Source organism: Triticum aestivum, chromosome 4B (assembly GCF_018294505.1).
Source record: "Triticum aestivum cultivar Chinese Spring chromosome 4B, IWGSC CS RefSeq v2.1, whole genome shotgun sequence".
NCBI lineage: Eukaryota > Viridiplantae > Streptophyta > Magnoliopsida > Poales > Poaceae > Triticum > Triticum aestivum.
In genome coordinates, this window is record NC_057804.1 from 3,826,271 (window position 1) to 3,841,977 (window position 15,707).

A 15,707-nucleotide genomic window follows, 5' to 3' on the forward strand; every position below is an offset into this window, starting at 1 on the left:
TTGGATCGAGGCTAGGCTGATACCATGTTAGAAGGGATAGAGAGGGATTTGGTGAAATCGTTTATTGTATTGCTTGTGTCTTGCGGGCGTATATATAGTGAGTATAGAGTATTTAACAAAAAAAAACAACCACAATTCCTGAAACTATCACTTTAAAAATTTGTGCGAAAAACTACCACTTTTTCACTAATTCTTTAAAAAAACACTAACGGCTGATTTGGATGAAATTAAACTCGATTATGACAGCGCAGCGGGAGTACTTCATATTCTCCACCTCCGGTGAAGGCCCCCACCGTCTCGATCTACTTCTCCGCTGACCCGCGTGCCCAAGACCTCCTCCTCCGCGCGAAAGACCTCGGCTCCGGCGTCGTCCTAGAAGCAGCATGTCCTGGCGGCGGCGCGGCAGTAGACGCCGATGCCGGGGCGCGCGCCCACAGCACGGGACGTCGCTGAGCTTGCGCGCCTCGTCGAGGAGCTGCAGGAGCGCGAGTGGTGGATGTGCGACATGGACGACACCAGTGCTTGCCGTGGGGCACGAAGACAAGGTGTTTATTGAAATGCCTAAGAGAGATATAGGAGGAGCAAGAAGATAAACACCGACGTGTGGGCCAACTCTGTCATAATTGAGTTTAAACGAGTCGAATCGGGCACTTTTCATACATGGTAGTGTTTAGTAAAGATTCGTAAAAAAATGGTAGTTTTCCACACAAATTTGTAAAGTGGTAGATTGTACGCACGGTTTCACGAATTATGATAGTTTTTTGTTAAATACTCTTGAGTACATGACTTTCTTGGAGTAGGACGTCCTACGCTATCCTATACTCCCTCTGTCCGAAAATACTTATCATCAAAATTGATAAAAAGGGATGTATCTAGAACTAAAATATGTGTAGAACATCTCCCATGATCCATTTTGATGACAAGTATTTCCGGACGGAGGGAGTACTTCTTAAATAACATGCATGATACTCAACACACAGAAGCATGACCCGTCGCCGCTAAGCGTGCGAGTCGTCGTCAAATTTTAAACTAATTTGCCACAAGTTCCGATAGCCTATATAAACGAAGCTCCGTCCTCTGGAGTATCCACAAGCTGCACAACTGTATTTGGCAAGACTAGAGAAACACCGGAAGGCAGAGGAATTCAACCAATTCAAGGTAATTTTTCTTCAATAGTTGCATCGCTACCGTCCATGGGGCTTTCTTTCTTTCTTTCTTTCTTTCTCTATTTATTTTCTCCTCTGCAGAAACTTTATTTATGAGAAGCATGCACGTACGCATATCCTCAACTAGCTGGGCAGTTGACTAATTTCTTGTTGTTTGTAACTTAATTCACTTAAAACTAGTGCTGGATGCCAAGCGCCACTTGAACTACTAGCTAGCTAGCAAATGAAGCACTGCGCTTAACAATACTCATCACACGTTTTTCTTTTGGGGATCAATACAGGTGTTGATTGCCGCATCCCGTTGGAGCGCTTGTGGCTCCCCGATCGATCTGGATCTGGATAGCTAGCTACAGTAGTACGACTGTGGATGACTCGCTGGATCTGCATCGACTGCTCACCCCTCATCACGCATCTCTCCACTTGATTCAAGTTCAACGTAATTAACTCAACTCGCCCACACTTACTCTACCTACTACTGTTTTGTTTTTCCTTTGAAAGAGATGGTCTTGGTTGTGTCTTTCCGTTAGAATTGTTGGCGTTTGTTCAAGATAATGATCCATTGGTTTTATCTTGTGTGCACTGTATTCTTCCGTGCGTAGCCACAGTTTTCCTTGAGATGAGTGAATCTGGTATGCGTCTTCAGGTGGTGCGCCCTAACTTGTAATACAGAGGACTCGTTTTAACTGCACGTTTCTTTTCAGTGCCAGCTGAAAGCGCGAGCGAACCCTGCACCTACTTCCTAGAGAGCAAGGGAGGGAGATCTATCTTGTTTTTGCTCTGGAATAAGGGTGAACCCAAGATCCGTCTCTGATCTCTCCAGTCGATTCAAGGTACTTCGCTGATTCCTGCTACACCACACTTTCTAGCTATCTTTCTCTCTTTGAAACCGATGATCTTGTGCCTTTTCGTTTGAATTCTTGGTGTTTGTTCAAGCCAAATTTGTGTGCCACATTCTCCCTTGGGATTTCTTGCTAGTCTATAGTGACTGAATCTGATTATCCTTGCTGTTAGCTCTGGATTGTTGATGTGAAAAAGCGAGGTAGTAATACAGAGCACTAATTTTTATTTGCATGCTTGTTTTCAGTACCAGCTCAAGCGTGAGCTAACCCTGCAACCAATGGCGGGGGTTCTGGATGCTTTGGCATCCTACTTGACCAGCATGCTCACCGAGATGGCCAAAGAGGAGGTGGCCATGCTAATCGGCGTGTCCGATGGGATCAAAGACCTAAGCATCAAGCTTGGGGACCTCAAGAATTTCCTTGCTGATGCTGATAGGAGGAACATTACCGATGATAGTGTGCGGGGGTGGGCGGGCGAACTGAAGCGTGCCATGTACCTAGCCACTGACATCGTCGACCTATGTCAGCTCAAGGCCATGGAGAAAGGTCAAACAAAGGACAGGGGGTGCCTTAACCCTCTACTTTTTTGCATGCGGAATCCCCTCCACGCCCACGACATCGGCACCCGCATCAAGGCATTGAACAAGGAGCTGGATAGCATCTGCGAGCAGGGCAATAAATTTAAATTTGCCAAGCTAGAAGCCTACCAAGACTTGAAGGTTACTCGATCACTTGCCACTGACCGCAAAACAGATTCACTGATGGAGCAGTCAGGTGTTGTTGGCGAAAAGATTGAGGTGGACACAAGAGCACTCGTGGAGGTGCTTACAAGTGAGGGGGGTGGCGACAAGACTGGTCGCCACATAGTGGTTGCCATTGTTGGTGTCGGTGGGATTGGCAAGACCACCCTCAGCAAGAAGGTCTTCAATGACGAGGCTATCCAAGGCAAGTTCACTAAGAAGATATGGCTTAGCATCACACAGGATTTCACAGTTGTTGAGCTATTAAGTACAGCCATCATTGCCGCTGGGGGAGACCTGCCTAAAGGGAGCGGGGCTCTAAACAGGGCCCTACTTGTCGATGCTCTCAAGAACGCCATCGAGAACAAGAAATTCCTTCTTGTGCTCGATGATATGTGGGGAGCTGATGCATGGAACAAACTGCTCATGACTCCCTTTGGCTATGGTGGCCCGGGCAGCCGAGTCCTCATCACCACAAGAAGTGAAACTGTGGCGAGAAACATGAAAGCTGCACACTGCCACCACATTGACAAGTTAGGGCCCGAAGATGCATGGTCACTGCTCAAGAATCAGGTTAGCACTGCCCCAAACTCAACACACACACTGTTAATTTAACTTGAGCTGTATTTAGATATGTATCTTTGTTGGATAAATACGTAGTGATTCCAGGGTAACATATGTGAGATGAACTTTTGACTTCATGGTGTTACAATCAATCTAAATATAATTTATTGTGTCCCTCCATACCGTCTAGTGCGTCATTGTACATGTCTTCAGTTGATTGATGACTAGTATTAGTTACTAATAATTGTTTGTCAGAAGAATAGAATGGGTACCGTTGTACACCATGCAACTATACTGCCCTTGCCGTAAGTTTCAGTCTTAACACGAGTTCACATAAATACAATTCACGTATGATCCAAAATCTTGGTCGTTATTAGAATTTTACGAGACAAGTGTCTCTAATTTTGAGCATCTATAAAGAAAATACTATCATCTGAAATATCATTATATTCATCATAAAACATAATTTTATAAAGTAATGTGAGGCAACTAACATGCACATAACTTCATGATCAATGTATCAACATCAGGACCGTGTCAAATCCTAAAGAAACTATATTCAGGAACCGATGAAGTATTCATTTTGTATGTGTGTGTGTGCCTAAGCCTCTGTTTTGCATGATAATAAACAAGACAACATACGAAATACATATTACATAAATGAATAATATGCATGTGCATGATGTCAGCTTTAGTAGATAAGAAATTAGCGAATGGCTTTAAACTTCTCTACTGCCATTTAATTTTGGTGGTGCATAACTTTTATTCCTTATGAATATAAGTTATCTTCGGACTTGGGTCAGTCAAATATTTCAAAACATCGATATAACTGTAGATTTTGTACCCACGTTGATACCATGAAATTGACACTACTACATCAATGTGCAATATACTTTCATAGTGTAGTATTATTTTCATTTGAAGCAACAATTTTCATTTGATTGAGAAAGCTTGTTTCACCATGAAAACTATGCCCATATACAAACCAGAATACATTTATGGTCATAAGGAGTATTAGTTTGGTTTGTTCGCTGAACTAACATATTATTAGTAAATGAAATAACTAGATAAGCTGATCACCACTTTCAGATGTTACGTTGCCCTTATTCAAGCTATACATTTAAACTGTTTGTAGATACTCACTACAGAGGAGAATGGTCATGAGGTTGATGTGCTAAAGGAAATTGGGTTGCAAATTGTAGAAAAATGTGACGGTTTACCACTCGCTATAAAAGTAATGGGGGGACTTCTATGCAGCAAGGAGAAATCACGGTTTGCATGGGAAGATGTCCTGAATGATGACATATGGTCAGTATCTCCAATGTCAGATGAACTAAACTATGCAATTTATCTTAGCTACAAGGACTTGCCCTCTTACTTAAAACAATGCTTCCTGCACTTCTCCCTTAAACCCAAAAAGTCTGTGCTGAGTCTTAGTAAAATTGTGTCCATGTGGATTTGTGAAGGATTGCTTCAAGGAGGCTCAACTAGTTTGGAAGAAGAAGGGAAAAGGAACTATAAAGAGCTAATATTAAGGAACCTTATAGAGATAGATCCATCATTTCCTAGCCAACTTATCTGCAACATGCATGATGTCATCCGCTCATTTGCTCAATTTATGGCTAGGGATGAAACACTAGTAGCTCACAATGGAGATACTGCTAGAGAAAACCTTAAATCATCAAATTTTCTTAGACTGTCTATAGAAACCAAAGGTGTGGGAACAGATGAATTTGAGTGGATATATTTAAGAGAGCAGAAATTGCTTAGGTCACTAATATTAACTGGAAACCTCAAAACTCAGCCTGGTGATTCGTTGAGTATCTTCCCAAGTCTACGTCTTCTGCATATATATTCTGCAAATATTGCTGCACTAGTTGAATCTATGTACCAACTCAAGCACTTGAGATATTTGTCATTAAATAAGACTGATATTTGTAGACTACCGGAGAACATCCATGAGATGAAATTCCTACAGCATATTAGCCTTGAAGGTTGTGAAATTTTCATGAAACTTCCTGATAGCATTATCAAGATGCAAGGGTTGAGGTTCCTTGATATTGTTGACACTCGTGTAAGTAGTATTCCTAGGGGTTTCCGAGCTCTTACCAATTTGAGGGTACTGAATGGGTTTCCAGCCTATATTGATGGTGACTGGTGTAGTATGGAAGAGTTGGGGCCTCTTTCACAGCTCAATTGTCTTTCACTATGGTGTCTACAAAATGTATCTAGTGCCTTGTTGGCTGCAAAGGCGAGGGTAAATGAAAAGGAAAATCTTACCAAACTTGTTTTAAAATGTGGTGGTAGAGTGGGAGATGGGTTGGTCCAAGGATCAGTCTCTAAGTCAAAGGAGGAGCAAATAATTGAGGCGGTGTTTGATGTGCTATGTCCTCAGCCTTGCATAGAACACATCAAAATAAAAGGATATTTTGGCCGCCGGCTCCCAGGATGGATGACATCCACAGCTATGGTGCCTCTCGAGGGCTTGAAGATTCTAGTCCTCGAACAGCTGCCTTGCTGCACCCAACTCCCAGATGGCTTGTGCAGGCTCCCGTATTTGGAGTGGATAAAAGTGGACGGGGCTCCAGTAATCAAGTGTGTTGGTCCTGAATTCGTGCAACAGTACAATCAGCTCCACGGTCCTTCATATCAGTTGGCTGCTACATTTCCCAAACTCCATAACTTGTATTTGTCTGGAATGAAGCAATGGGAGGAGTGGGTTTGGGAGACAGAAGTGAAATCTATGCCCTTATTGGAGGACCTTTGCATCAGTCGTTGCAAACTGGGCCGTATGCCTCCAGGACTTGTGTGACATGGTGGACGACACGGTCCGGTCCGGCGGTCCGGCTCGTGGCCCGCTCGGCTCGGGCCGGCTCGGTCCTGGCCCGCTGAAAAAATCAGCCGGTCCGAGCTCAGCAAACCAGCCCAACAAAGCTTCGGTCCGGTCCGAGCTTTAACCGAGCCGACTGAGCGGACCGACGAACACGAGCTGTGGCATGGCGAGAGCATGGCGGGGGCATGTCAGGACGCGGCAGGGGCGTGGCGGGGGCTTGCCAAGGGCATTGCAGGGGCGTGGCGGGGGCGTGTCGAGGTCGTGGCGGGTGCGTGGCGAGCGTGTGGCCAGAGCTGCGTGGCGGGCGCGTGGTGGGCGCGTCGGCCGTGCGCTGGTCTGCGCCGCCGTCGTTCATCCGCGCGGCCATCGGCCTCCCTGACGCTGGAAAGCATGTCTAGTGGATGCGCCATGCTCGGATCTATCATCTGGAAGGTAGAACTTGCAGCGGGAGGCCCTACACCGCCGTTGTACACCGGCCGTCGTGCATCGGCCGTCGTGCCAGATTCGTCGTCGTTGTTGCTGCCCGAGCTCTGGCTGGCCGCCGTGCCGTCCACCGCGAGTCACAGAAGTCGCTGGACATCTCCATGACGAGCCCCTCTGCCTCCAGCGCCCTCCCCGCGTCGCCATGCTCCGCCGCGTGCTCTGCGGTGAACTCCGGCCGGTCTAAACGAGCCGCTCGGTCCGGCTCGGGCTTCGTCCCTGCCGGTCCGGTCCCTCGAAACAGGACCGTGACCCTGCTCGGTCCGGTCCGGTCCGGACCGCCGACGGCCGGTCCAAAGGACGGCTCGGTCAGGGCCCGGACCGGCCCGGACCGTGTCCAAATGTCACCCATGCAATGGCTTTGAAGAAGCTACAAATATGGAACGTCCAAGTTCTCCACTCTTTAGAGAACTTTGTTTCTGTAGTTGAGCTCGACTTGGGAAACATACCCGAACTGGCCAAGATCTCCAATCTTCCAAAATTACAAAAGCTTATAATCAAGTACTGCCCAAAGCTCGAGACGCTGCAGGAGATGGCTGCACTCCGGAGACTCGAGCTGAGAGTTTCCAGGTGGGAAAGCCAACTTCCAGATTACCTGCAAACTATAAAGCCTAGTCATTTGCTGCTGACCTGCAGCCTTGAAGTACTCACTTCCATGGCTGAGGGTGAATCTAGCTCCGAGTGGGACAAGTTCAGTCATATCAAGCAAGTCGAGGCTTATGCAAAGGATGGACAGGATGAGAAGAAATGGCACGTGCTCTACACATCTGAACCCTGCAGCATACAGACAAATATTCATCAGGTAATACTTTGGTCTTTGTTGATGTAATCTAGCTAATAATAATATTCTTCATTGATGTAATCTTTGTTGGTATAGGATAGCTGAATATATCTCCTACTGTTTCGTTTCCCTTGCCAGGGTCGATTGGTGGAAGAAGAGGAATAGGGCGCAACTCAAGCACAGCAATGAATGGGACATATGATGCAAGAATATATGTATGTCTGCTACTACAACTTCTAGTTTTGAGTACTCTTGGTTTCTTCATGGAAACAATTGGAATCTCATGTTGTCTATCATGACCAGATCCGTGCAGGTGGAATCAAGTAAATTAAGGCTGCCTCCACTTTCTCCTACAGCTAGTGAGTTGGCCATGCAAACCCCCGACTACTGTGATGGTATAGTTTTCCATCTGTTGCAGTGAACTCCATATGAAGCTAGAGCTCGGTTCTAATGTCACGCTTGATATATAAGCGAGACCCATAAAAGCTTTGCTTCCAGGTAAATGGTAGTGCTGTCATTGCGAGATGTGAGTCAGGAAAATGGTATATCTTGTAATCCCGAGATGTGAGTCATTAAAATAGTATCGATTAATTTGTATTATGATAACATGACTTTATTAGGCTTGGAATAATGTGATGTATGTTATTGAAGTTGTGACCCACAATACATGGTATATCTCCTTTGATGCTTAATTAGGCTGGCAAGCTCAGTTCGTTTCAATTTGCCTACTTTTTCAACACTGCAAGTAGCTTCAGCTCCTTGTCGTTGTCAGTTTGGTAAGGAAGCCACTAAGTGTACATGCTACTTTTTCAGTTTGCCTACGTTTTCACTAAATCAGCACTTTCTTCTTTTGGGGGTGAGTTGCGTTGGTTCTTTAATTTGGTTCGCTGAAAAACTACGATTTTTTGGATATATCCATCAATGGTGTACTAGTATTTCAGCTCTGATTTTTTGGATATATCCATCAATGGTGTACTAGTATTTCAGCTCTTATATCACGGTAGCACAAATGACTGTTGGTAAAGTGGAGGCATTCACGTTCCGGACTGCAGGATTGTTGTTACTGTATGTTCTAGGAATTAAGAGTGATGTAGTGTCCATGATCAATCATAAGATGATCAAATTCGTGGCGGTGTGTGGGTCTATCTTTCTGTTGTATCTTCAATCATAAGATGATCAATCATAAGAACACAACGATGACGTGCTGGCTGGATGTTCTATCTTTCTGTTGTATCTTCAGTAAGTCCAATGACATTATGTTCAGGGAGCTGTTGTTGTTTCTTTGGGTTACTGTGTGCAGTGAAACAAGCTACTGGTCAGAATGTGAAACAAGTGCTGCTGATGAGGAAAGAGAGCACACAATAATAGCTATGAGACTGATAATGAGCCAACCAAACGTTGCTGAGAACAAACCAGAGAAATTAATCATGTCCATGATGAGCCAACCAAACAAACTGTTGTTTCTTTTCAGTAATTTCAAATGTGATCATGATCCGTTGTAAAAGTGCAAAATGTTATAAATGTTAGAGACGTATGGTTGCCAGTTAAGAACCTGCAGTAATTCATGTTGACGTATAATGTGTTGCCTAGTCTCTTCCATCAGATCGGTCTTTTGGTTGCATTGGCTATAGCATGCACTTCTACATGGTATCAGAGCCAAGAGGTCTTGAGTTCAAGACCCGGCTGGCGCAATTAAATTGCAGCCCACTTTCGGTCCATGTTTAGGCCTGAGGGAGCCACATGTGAGAGGGAGTGTGGACGTATAATGTGCTGCCTAGTCTCTTCCATCAGATCGGTCTTTTGGTTGCATTGGCTATAGCATGCACTTCTACAATTCAGACCCCCAACATCTCTCGGTTTGTCCCTGAGTGCATGGCATCCTAGAAATTCATAGATGCTCTCCAGAGACGATGAAATTCACCGCATAGCTAGCATGGTACACACGGTGCTCTTCTTCAGTTCATTCAGTCTGGGCAGGCTCATTTGGTTGGCAATTTAATTCTGTAGCCAAGAGTAGGGTGGTTCTGGGGTATTTCTACTGTGATTTGCTCCGTACGTAGCGGTTCTTTGGGTGCATCTCTTATGCTTGGCAGTGTGGCTCAAATAAAATATTATTGAAGCCTTTTTAAACTTGTCAAGCACATGATAATAATAATCTTGTGTTGGATGTTTGGACAGATGGGATCGGCGGTTCTTGCGCAAGCTGGCAATTTGTATTGCCGAGAGCAGGGTGGTTCTTCTTTGGTTTGCTATTGGAACCTACTGTGATTTGTGAGCTCATGATTAACTTGATACTGATGAGGAACCAATGAAGCATCTGCTGTGCAAATGGGTGCCATTTAACAACACATGCAGTGATTGAGAATCCACTGTGAGGTGAGGACTGGAGCCACAGGGTTCGAGGTACTGAAACCGAATACTCTGTTTCCTCGGTTCAGTTGAGTCCAATAGCAAAGATCACAGCCACAGGGTTTTGGAAGCTACTGTCAAGTGAGCAAGCAGAGTAGAGAAAAGATCAGAGCCAGGTTAATTATTTCAGGCGAGGACTGAAGCCTGGTTGTTTGAGCTACTGAAACTGCCTGTTGTTTCTTCAATGCAATCAAATTAAGTTTAGTCAACTCTTGCTCTCTTTATTCTACAGGGAAATATGTCAAGCTTCAGGTTCTCAGACTAGTATTACTAACTATCAGAGGAACCCTAAGAAAAAACTATCAGAGGAAACAAAGCAAAAACAGAGCATGGGAGCAGATGACGCATCAGAGGAAGAAGCTTTTGTCGAACCAACAAAAAACCAGATGCCGTAAGGGCACGTCGGTGCAGACTTCAGATTCTGCTTCACTGCTTTTTATTGAAAGCATAACAGAGGTCCCTACCCTATGGGCTGTTAGTCTGTCCTTTTAATCACTTTGTTGGAACCTTTACTTTATCATCATGCATACTCATATTTACTACATTCGAGTTTTCTTTTTCCTTTTCGAAATGCAGTATTTGAAGCTACAGGCGCAACATTCCGAGCAATATGTAGCACGAAAATCATAAGTACAAGGCTCTGTCATAGCAATCCATGTACTTCGTGCATTTTCTGCGTGCTGAGTGTTATATATATTACAACTGTTATGGTGATTGGCGATTTTAGGAGCCGTCCATCCACCCTGATCTAACGGTGGGAAAATAGGAGTTACGAGGAGTTACGAAACTAAAATTACAGGAAATTACGTATAACTGTGGGACCGGTACAAAATTTTGGTGGGACCAATGAGTGTTTCAAAGGGTAAATTCGTCATTGTAAAATTCCCTGTGGCAATATGGTCCGGCCGATCCAGTCGTCTCCTCTCATTGACCATCACAAAATTCCCCATGTTAGAGCCTCTTATCCCACGACGTCGGCGACCGCCGCCTCCTCTCCTGCCAATCCATCCTCTGCATGGGCACCGCCGTCGGAGCCCTGCCCCGTGCTAGTCCTCCGTCGCCGGATCTGCACCGCCAAGAGCCCCGCCCCGCACGAACCCTTCGTCGCCGAATCTGCCCCGCCAAGGCTAGCCAGCCCTGACCCAAGTCCACCCTCTGCACGGGCACCATAGCCGGAATCCCGCCCCCGCGGCAGCCCTCGCCGGCCGATTCTGGCATCGTACGCAGTGATGACGTGATGGCTCCCCGCCTGGAATACTCCCGCCAGCAACCTCCCCGGCTACCTTGCGCAGCGCCCCGGCCGTATTCCTTCCCGCCGCAGCGCCAGGCCTCTTCCTCATCGCTACAGCGTCATCACCCAAATGTCGCCCGTCGTCATCGATTAGATGAGCGCATCCCCCCTTGCTAGTTGCCAGCGTGGTTTGATTGGGGAGTTCTTGACATTTTTTCTTTGCATCTGTGGATCAGGTAAAATGGATTACGACCAGTGGAGGAGCTCAGCTGAAGCTCGCCGCAGTAAAAAGGTATCCCCCCCTTCCTTCTCATTAAGGAGCTCGTCCCGGTGATTTCGATTACATTGATTTCAGTCAGTAGGTAATACTCAACACGGTACAATTCATTGGAATTTCTCTTGCTAGTTGTATTGTGCATTAGAGAACCAACGTGCCAATTCACCCCCCTCGTAATATTTGTGGCAAATGCTATTTCCTGGGCTTGTACCACTGGAAGAAATTTATGGATATCTCGCAAACACCATAGCTTATAACCTTTTGTATGAACTCTTAGTGCTATATGGAGTACCAAACTTGGGTTCAGAACCTTTGTGCTGTGAAAAACAGTTACGAGGAGATTCAGACTTTATATTGATTCTCAGTTTTAACTGCCTTTGCAGAACTTACATTCATTTCCTACTTGTCGTGTATTTGCAGTTATGGCATTCATTTGATCATGTGATCATGTGTAATGATCATCTGGTGCTGAGCCACTAAGTATTGAGCGCACAAATGTAGTCAATGTTTCCCTTACTAGGAGCAATCCTTCTACTTGCCCTATTGGCTGAAAGGTGGTCTTTTCCCTATTCAATTTGGCATGTGGTTCATAAATAATACAGCATCATAATTGTTATTCTCTGTAGGAATCTCAAGATGATGATTGCCATAAAGTGTTCATGGATGAATTTGATCATAACTGTTTTTCAGAAGGTACGGATCTGTTATTCCATTTCTTCTTTGCCTTATATGTACTTCATGTTACCAGAAGGCTTAAAGAAGCGAACATAATGTTGTCAATTTTCTATGATCCCTGCTTTCCAAGTAGTTGACGATGCTTGGTTAATGACTTTCCACACACAGAATTACCTAAACTTTTGGGTCTTTGTAACTGGTTGAAAATTTTGTGAACTGTAGATGGTCAAATAAAGCATGCCACTGCATGTACATATCTATTAGAAAAGTTGTAGGATAAAATATGACTATAGTTAGAAAGGATTGTAACTGTTCGTGTGGGATATGATTGTGTCTTTCAAACCAAGTAAAGTTGAATTTAATGAAAAGATAGAGTTGTGGATGGTCTAGCCTGTCCTACATCAGGGACAAGCCAGTGCCCTGTGGCCAGTTTTCAGATCTTTATCTTACCCAAATAGCTCGTCATACATAATTTGTTTTATGGCTATTCCTTCATTTTAATTTTTTTTAAATAATCTACATGTTCTAGGATTAGATCCATGTGAAATTACCCACTGAGACACCGTGATACATGCATAACCTTTCATTTATATATGGAATACATACATAGATAATGGTTATTTAGGAAAAAGCTGGCACAAATGATGTCATACATGGAGCTAACAAAGAAAAGAGGAGGGCACTCTGAAAATAAAAATGAAAAAAACTTTTTTTTCCTTTGCATCCGGTTTGCCCATCATCGACACTTCGTCAAGTGTTGATTAATCTTTTTTGCTCTTATCTTGGTAATCAGGTCAGCCAAAGCATATATATTTCTCATAACAGCTAGTACTATAAATATGATTCGATAGTTATATAATTCCTCTTTATTTCTACTTTCTTGGCATGGTTGATCTTGACATTTTGCACTAACAGGTACTGCTACACTGTTGTTAAGGTAAGGTTGCTGAATTGTTTATGAGGGCAGTCTCCAAAGATTCAATTTTGTGAACTGTGTAATCTTGGTATGTATCACGTATGTGAATCAATTCTAACGGCAGAAAAAAGGTAATCACTATGGTCAATATAACTATTATATATGTAGATAAATTAACATTAGTCTATATGTGCATGTGCACATGCACCATTGCTAGTAGAAAGCAAACTGAAGCGTTACAAAAATTCAGAGATGGTCTCCACCATCAGAAGATGTTCTGAAGATCAACACATATGGCTCGTTCAGAGAGGCGTCACACACAGGAGGATTGGGCTTTACAATCCATACTGATTGTGGACTGTTGATGGCCACTGGAGTAGGCAAGTGGCAACCTGGAGTGAGTTGCTGATCCTCTTCAAGTTGAAGCTCAAGCCATGCTCCAGGCAGCGATCACCGCCTCTCAAATGGGCTGAAAATGTGTTTTAGATTATGATCCGTCTCCCCCTGGAGTCATCTGTAGAAAACTAAATTTCATTTGCGACTTGGTTTCGATAATGTGAAAATTGTGAACTGCCCAGGCGCGCCAGGTGATCCTGTTTTGATTTAATATTATTTTCTTGGTTTCATATTCGACGGTTATGACCATGTGCGCCCTGTTTTGCTGATTTTGCTCTTTTAACCGGGAGGCTAGAAGGATAAGATTGAGAAAAAGGAGCATGAGTTACAGCAACTGGATTGCTAATTATCTTGATTTGAGAAGAAATAGAAGTGCCTAGGAGGTTCCCTGTGGTGTTTTGTACCTTGTCTTTTTCGCTGCCATTTTTTTTCAGAATAAGGTAATTATCTTGATTTAAGAAGAAATATAATTGTGCCCAGGAGGTTGCCAGTGGTGTTTTGTATCTTGTCTTTTTTGCTGCCATTTTTGTTCAGTATAAGGTGTAATCGATCTGTGTAATGTGTGTTGCCAGTTTGACATGTAACTGTCTCAATCCAATGAGAAATTTCATGCAGTAAAAAAAAGAAATTTCATGCAGTGTGATGTTCTCAACTTGTGTGCATACTTTCTTCTTTTCTGCAGGAGAGGCTGCAGGAGAGGCTCTATAAAAATGGTACATGGTGTTCCTGATGCTATTCTTTCTTCTTTTCTGCAGGAGAGGCTGGCATTTGACAATACGGTTCTGTGTGTGCATTGACTGCTGGTGCTGCAGCCTGTAATTTTTCTTGTGGAGTGGACCGAAGTAATCCAGCAAGCTAGCTGCATTATTGATTCTGTTCCTTTTGCTGGCGAGGTAATAATGTCCCACTCAACTCGTGATGTGAGAGATAGTAGTGTAACCATGATATTTACATCATTGGTCATGTCTTCTATATGCTATGATTTTTCTTCCTTAATTACCCTGCCTCAGCCATAATCATCACCCACTTAACCAGAACTGTATACTTAAAAAAAGAGCCAATGAAAAGTCAAGCATTTGGATGGACATAAGCATACAAATAAAATGCAAAAACATCAGAACATAAGTGTAGCCTTAAATTCAAGAACATGCTATGAAGATCAATCATTTGGAACTTCCCTTGAAGCCCCTCTCCGTGTAGCCCACTCATGGCTTTACGAATGGGCTGGACACGGCGTTTGATGGTTTGCGCTTGCGTCTTTGCAACTCCACTTGTTTAGCGATAGTCTCGGTGTCAAATCGTTGTTTCACTGGATTACTAGGAGGGGCATTCTTCCTCGGGCGTCCACGTTTACGCTTTGGGGCACCGGATGTGTCTGCTTTCTTTGTAACATCAGGGTCGGTGATAATGTGACGTCGTCGTCTTCACCTTTTCGTTCCTCTGGAATGCTGGCTTCGTACTCGTCCCTCTATAGAGGAAATAGTGGTGCGTTACGTGCAATCATGAAAGGTAGGAACTACATGACATGAAATGCTAGTTCTGTAGAACTTACCGTTATAGGATTCTTGTATGAATTTTTCCGAAGCTTGTTGCAATCCGAACGCGTTTTGAACATATTTTCCAGCTGAAAATATGTATTTCTGCCTGAATTAGATAGCGACGCATAGGTTACAATAGGGGTGAAGCATAGGTAGTGCATGATTGCAAATGTAATTTAGTGTTTGGCAGACCTGTGTGAAATCCTCGGTAATTTTATCTCCGTCCCATGTCAACATGTATTTGAGTGTGTACGCCCCACAGGAATAACTGTGATGTAAAGTTGAAGTTAAGTATTGTAGTGTAGGTGAGGAATCATGTAGCTGCCTATACGTACCCATCCGTTTGTTGTGGTATGTTAGTATAGCAAGTGGTTTTCCACTGGGTAATATTGATGGGTTTAGGCGGAGTTACCAAGCCATCCTCGACTGCTTCGTTGATACACGCCTGAATGGACTCCACCTGGTGTACGAGGAGTAATTCAAGGGATTGCATTAGTGCTTTTAAAAAAGTCTCACATGATGGTAAGAGGCAGCAAGAGAGCAAGCTTACCAGTGCAGTTTCCTTGGCAATGTCACGATATGCTTGGTTGGAGTTTAGGACCTGGATCTCTTCTTTGTCTAAATTAAACATGAGTAATAACCAGTGCATGCTGTGCACATTCATTGGGACACGTACCTGGCAGAAAATTAAAGCGGACTCAATTTAGGGAAAATCAAGTTATACAATTAAACAAGCCAGGAAATATGCATACCATTCTGCGTCCTACAAATTTCGTTGCTACATTAGCAACATCTAGGCTTTTGCATCCCATTGGAATACCCCCAAATTCGCCTAGCAATCTTCTGCTTTCTACGGTGGAAA

At 43.9% G+C, this 15,707-nt stretch overlaps 1 protein-coding gene and 1 long non-coding RNA gene across 3 annotated transcripts; both read left to right on the plus strand.

Annotated features, from left to right (window-relative positions):
* The first annotated feature begins 1,057 nt into the window (after positions 1–1,057).
* On the plus strand, positions 1,058–8,123 carry LOC123090499 (putative disease resistance RPP13-like protein 1). 2 transcript variants are annotated; one of them, XM_044511802.1, is made up of 7 exons: positions 1,058–1,158; positions 1,448–1,602; positions 1,868–1,996; positions 2,251–3,318; positions 4,445–7,424; positions 7,542–7,618; positions 7,707–8,123. In XM_044511802.1, exons 4-5 carry the CDS (start codon positions 2,284–2,286, stop codon positions 6,119–6,121), a joined length of 2,712 nt encoding a protein of 903 aa, XP_044367737.1. In that variant the 5' UTR covers positions 1,058–1,158; positions 1,448–1,602; positions 1,868–1,996; positions 2,251–2,283; the 3' UTR covers positions 6,122–7,424; positions 7,542–7,618; positions 7,707–8,123. The 2 variants fall into 2 exon arrangements, with proteins under 2 accessions (XP_044367737.1, XP_044367738.1); XM_044511803.1 differs by lacking the exons at positions 1,058–1,158; positions 1,448–1,602; positions 1,868–1,996 and having other exon boundaries at positions 4,445–6,119; positions 6,970–7,424.
* A 3,058-nt stretch (positions 8,124–11,181) lies between these two features.
* On the plus strand, positions 11,182–13,479 carry LOC123094145 (uncharacterized). Its single transcript, XR_006445761.1, has 4 exons — positions 11,182–11,335; positions 11,741–11,874; positions 11,947–12,013; positions 12,911–13,479. It is a non-coding gene; the product is annotated as an uncharacterized lncRNA (long non-coding RNA).
* Positions 13,480–15,707: the final 2,228 nt, after the last annotated feature.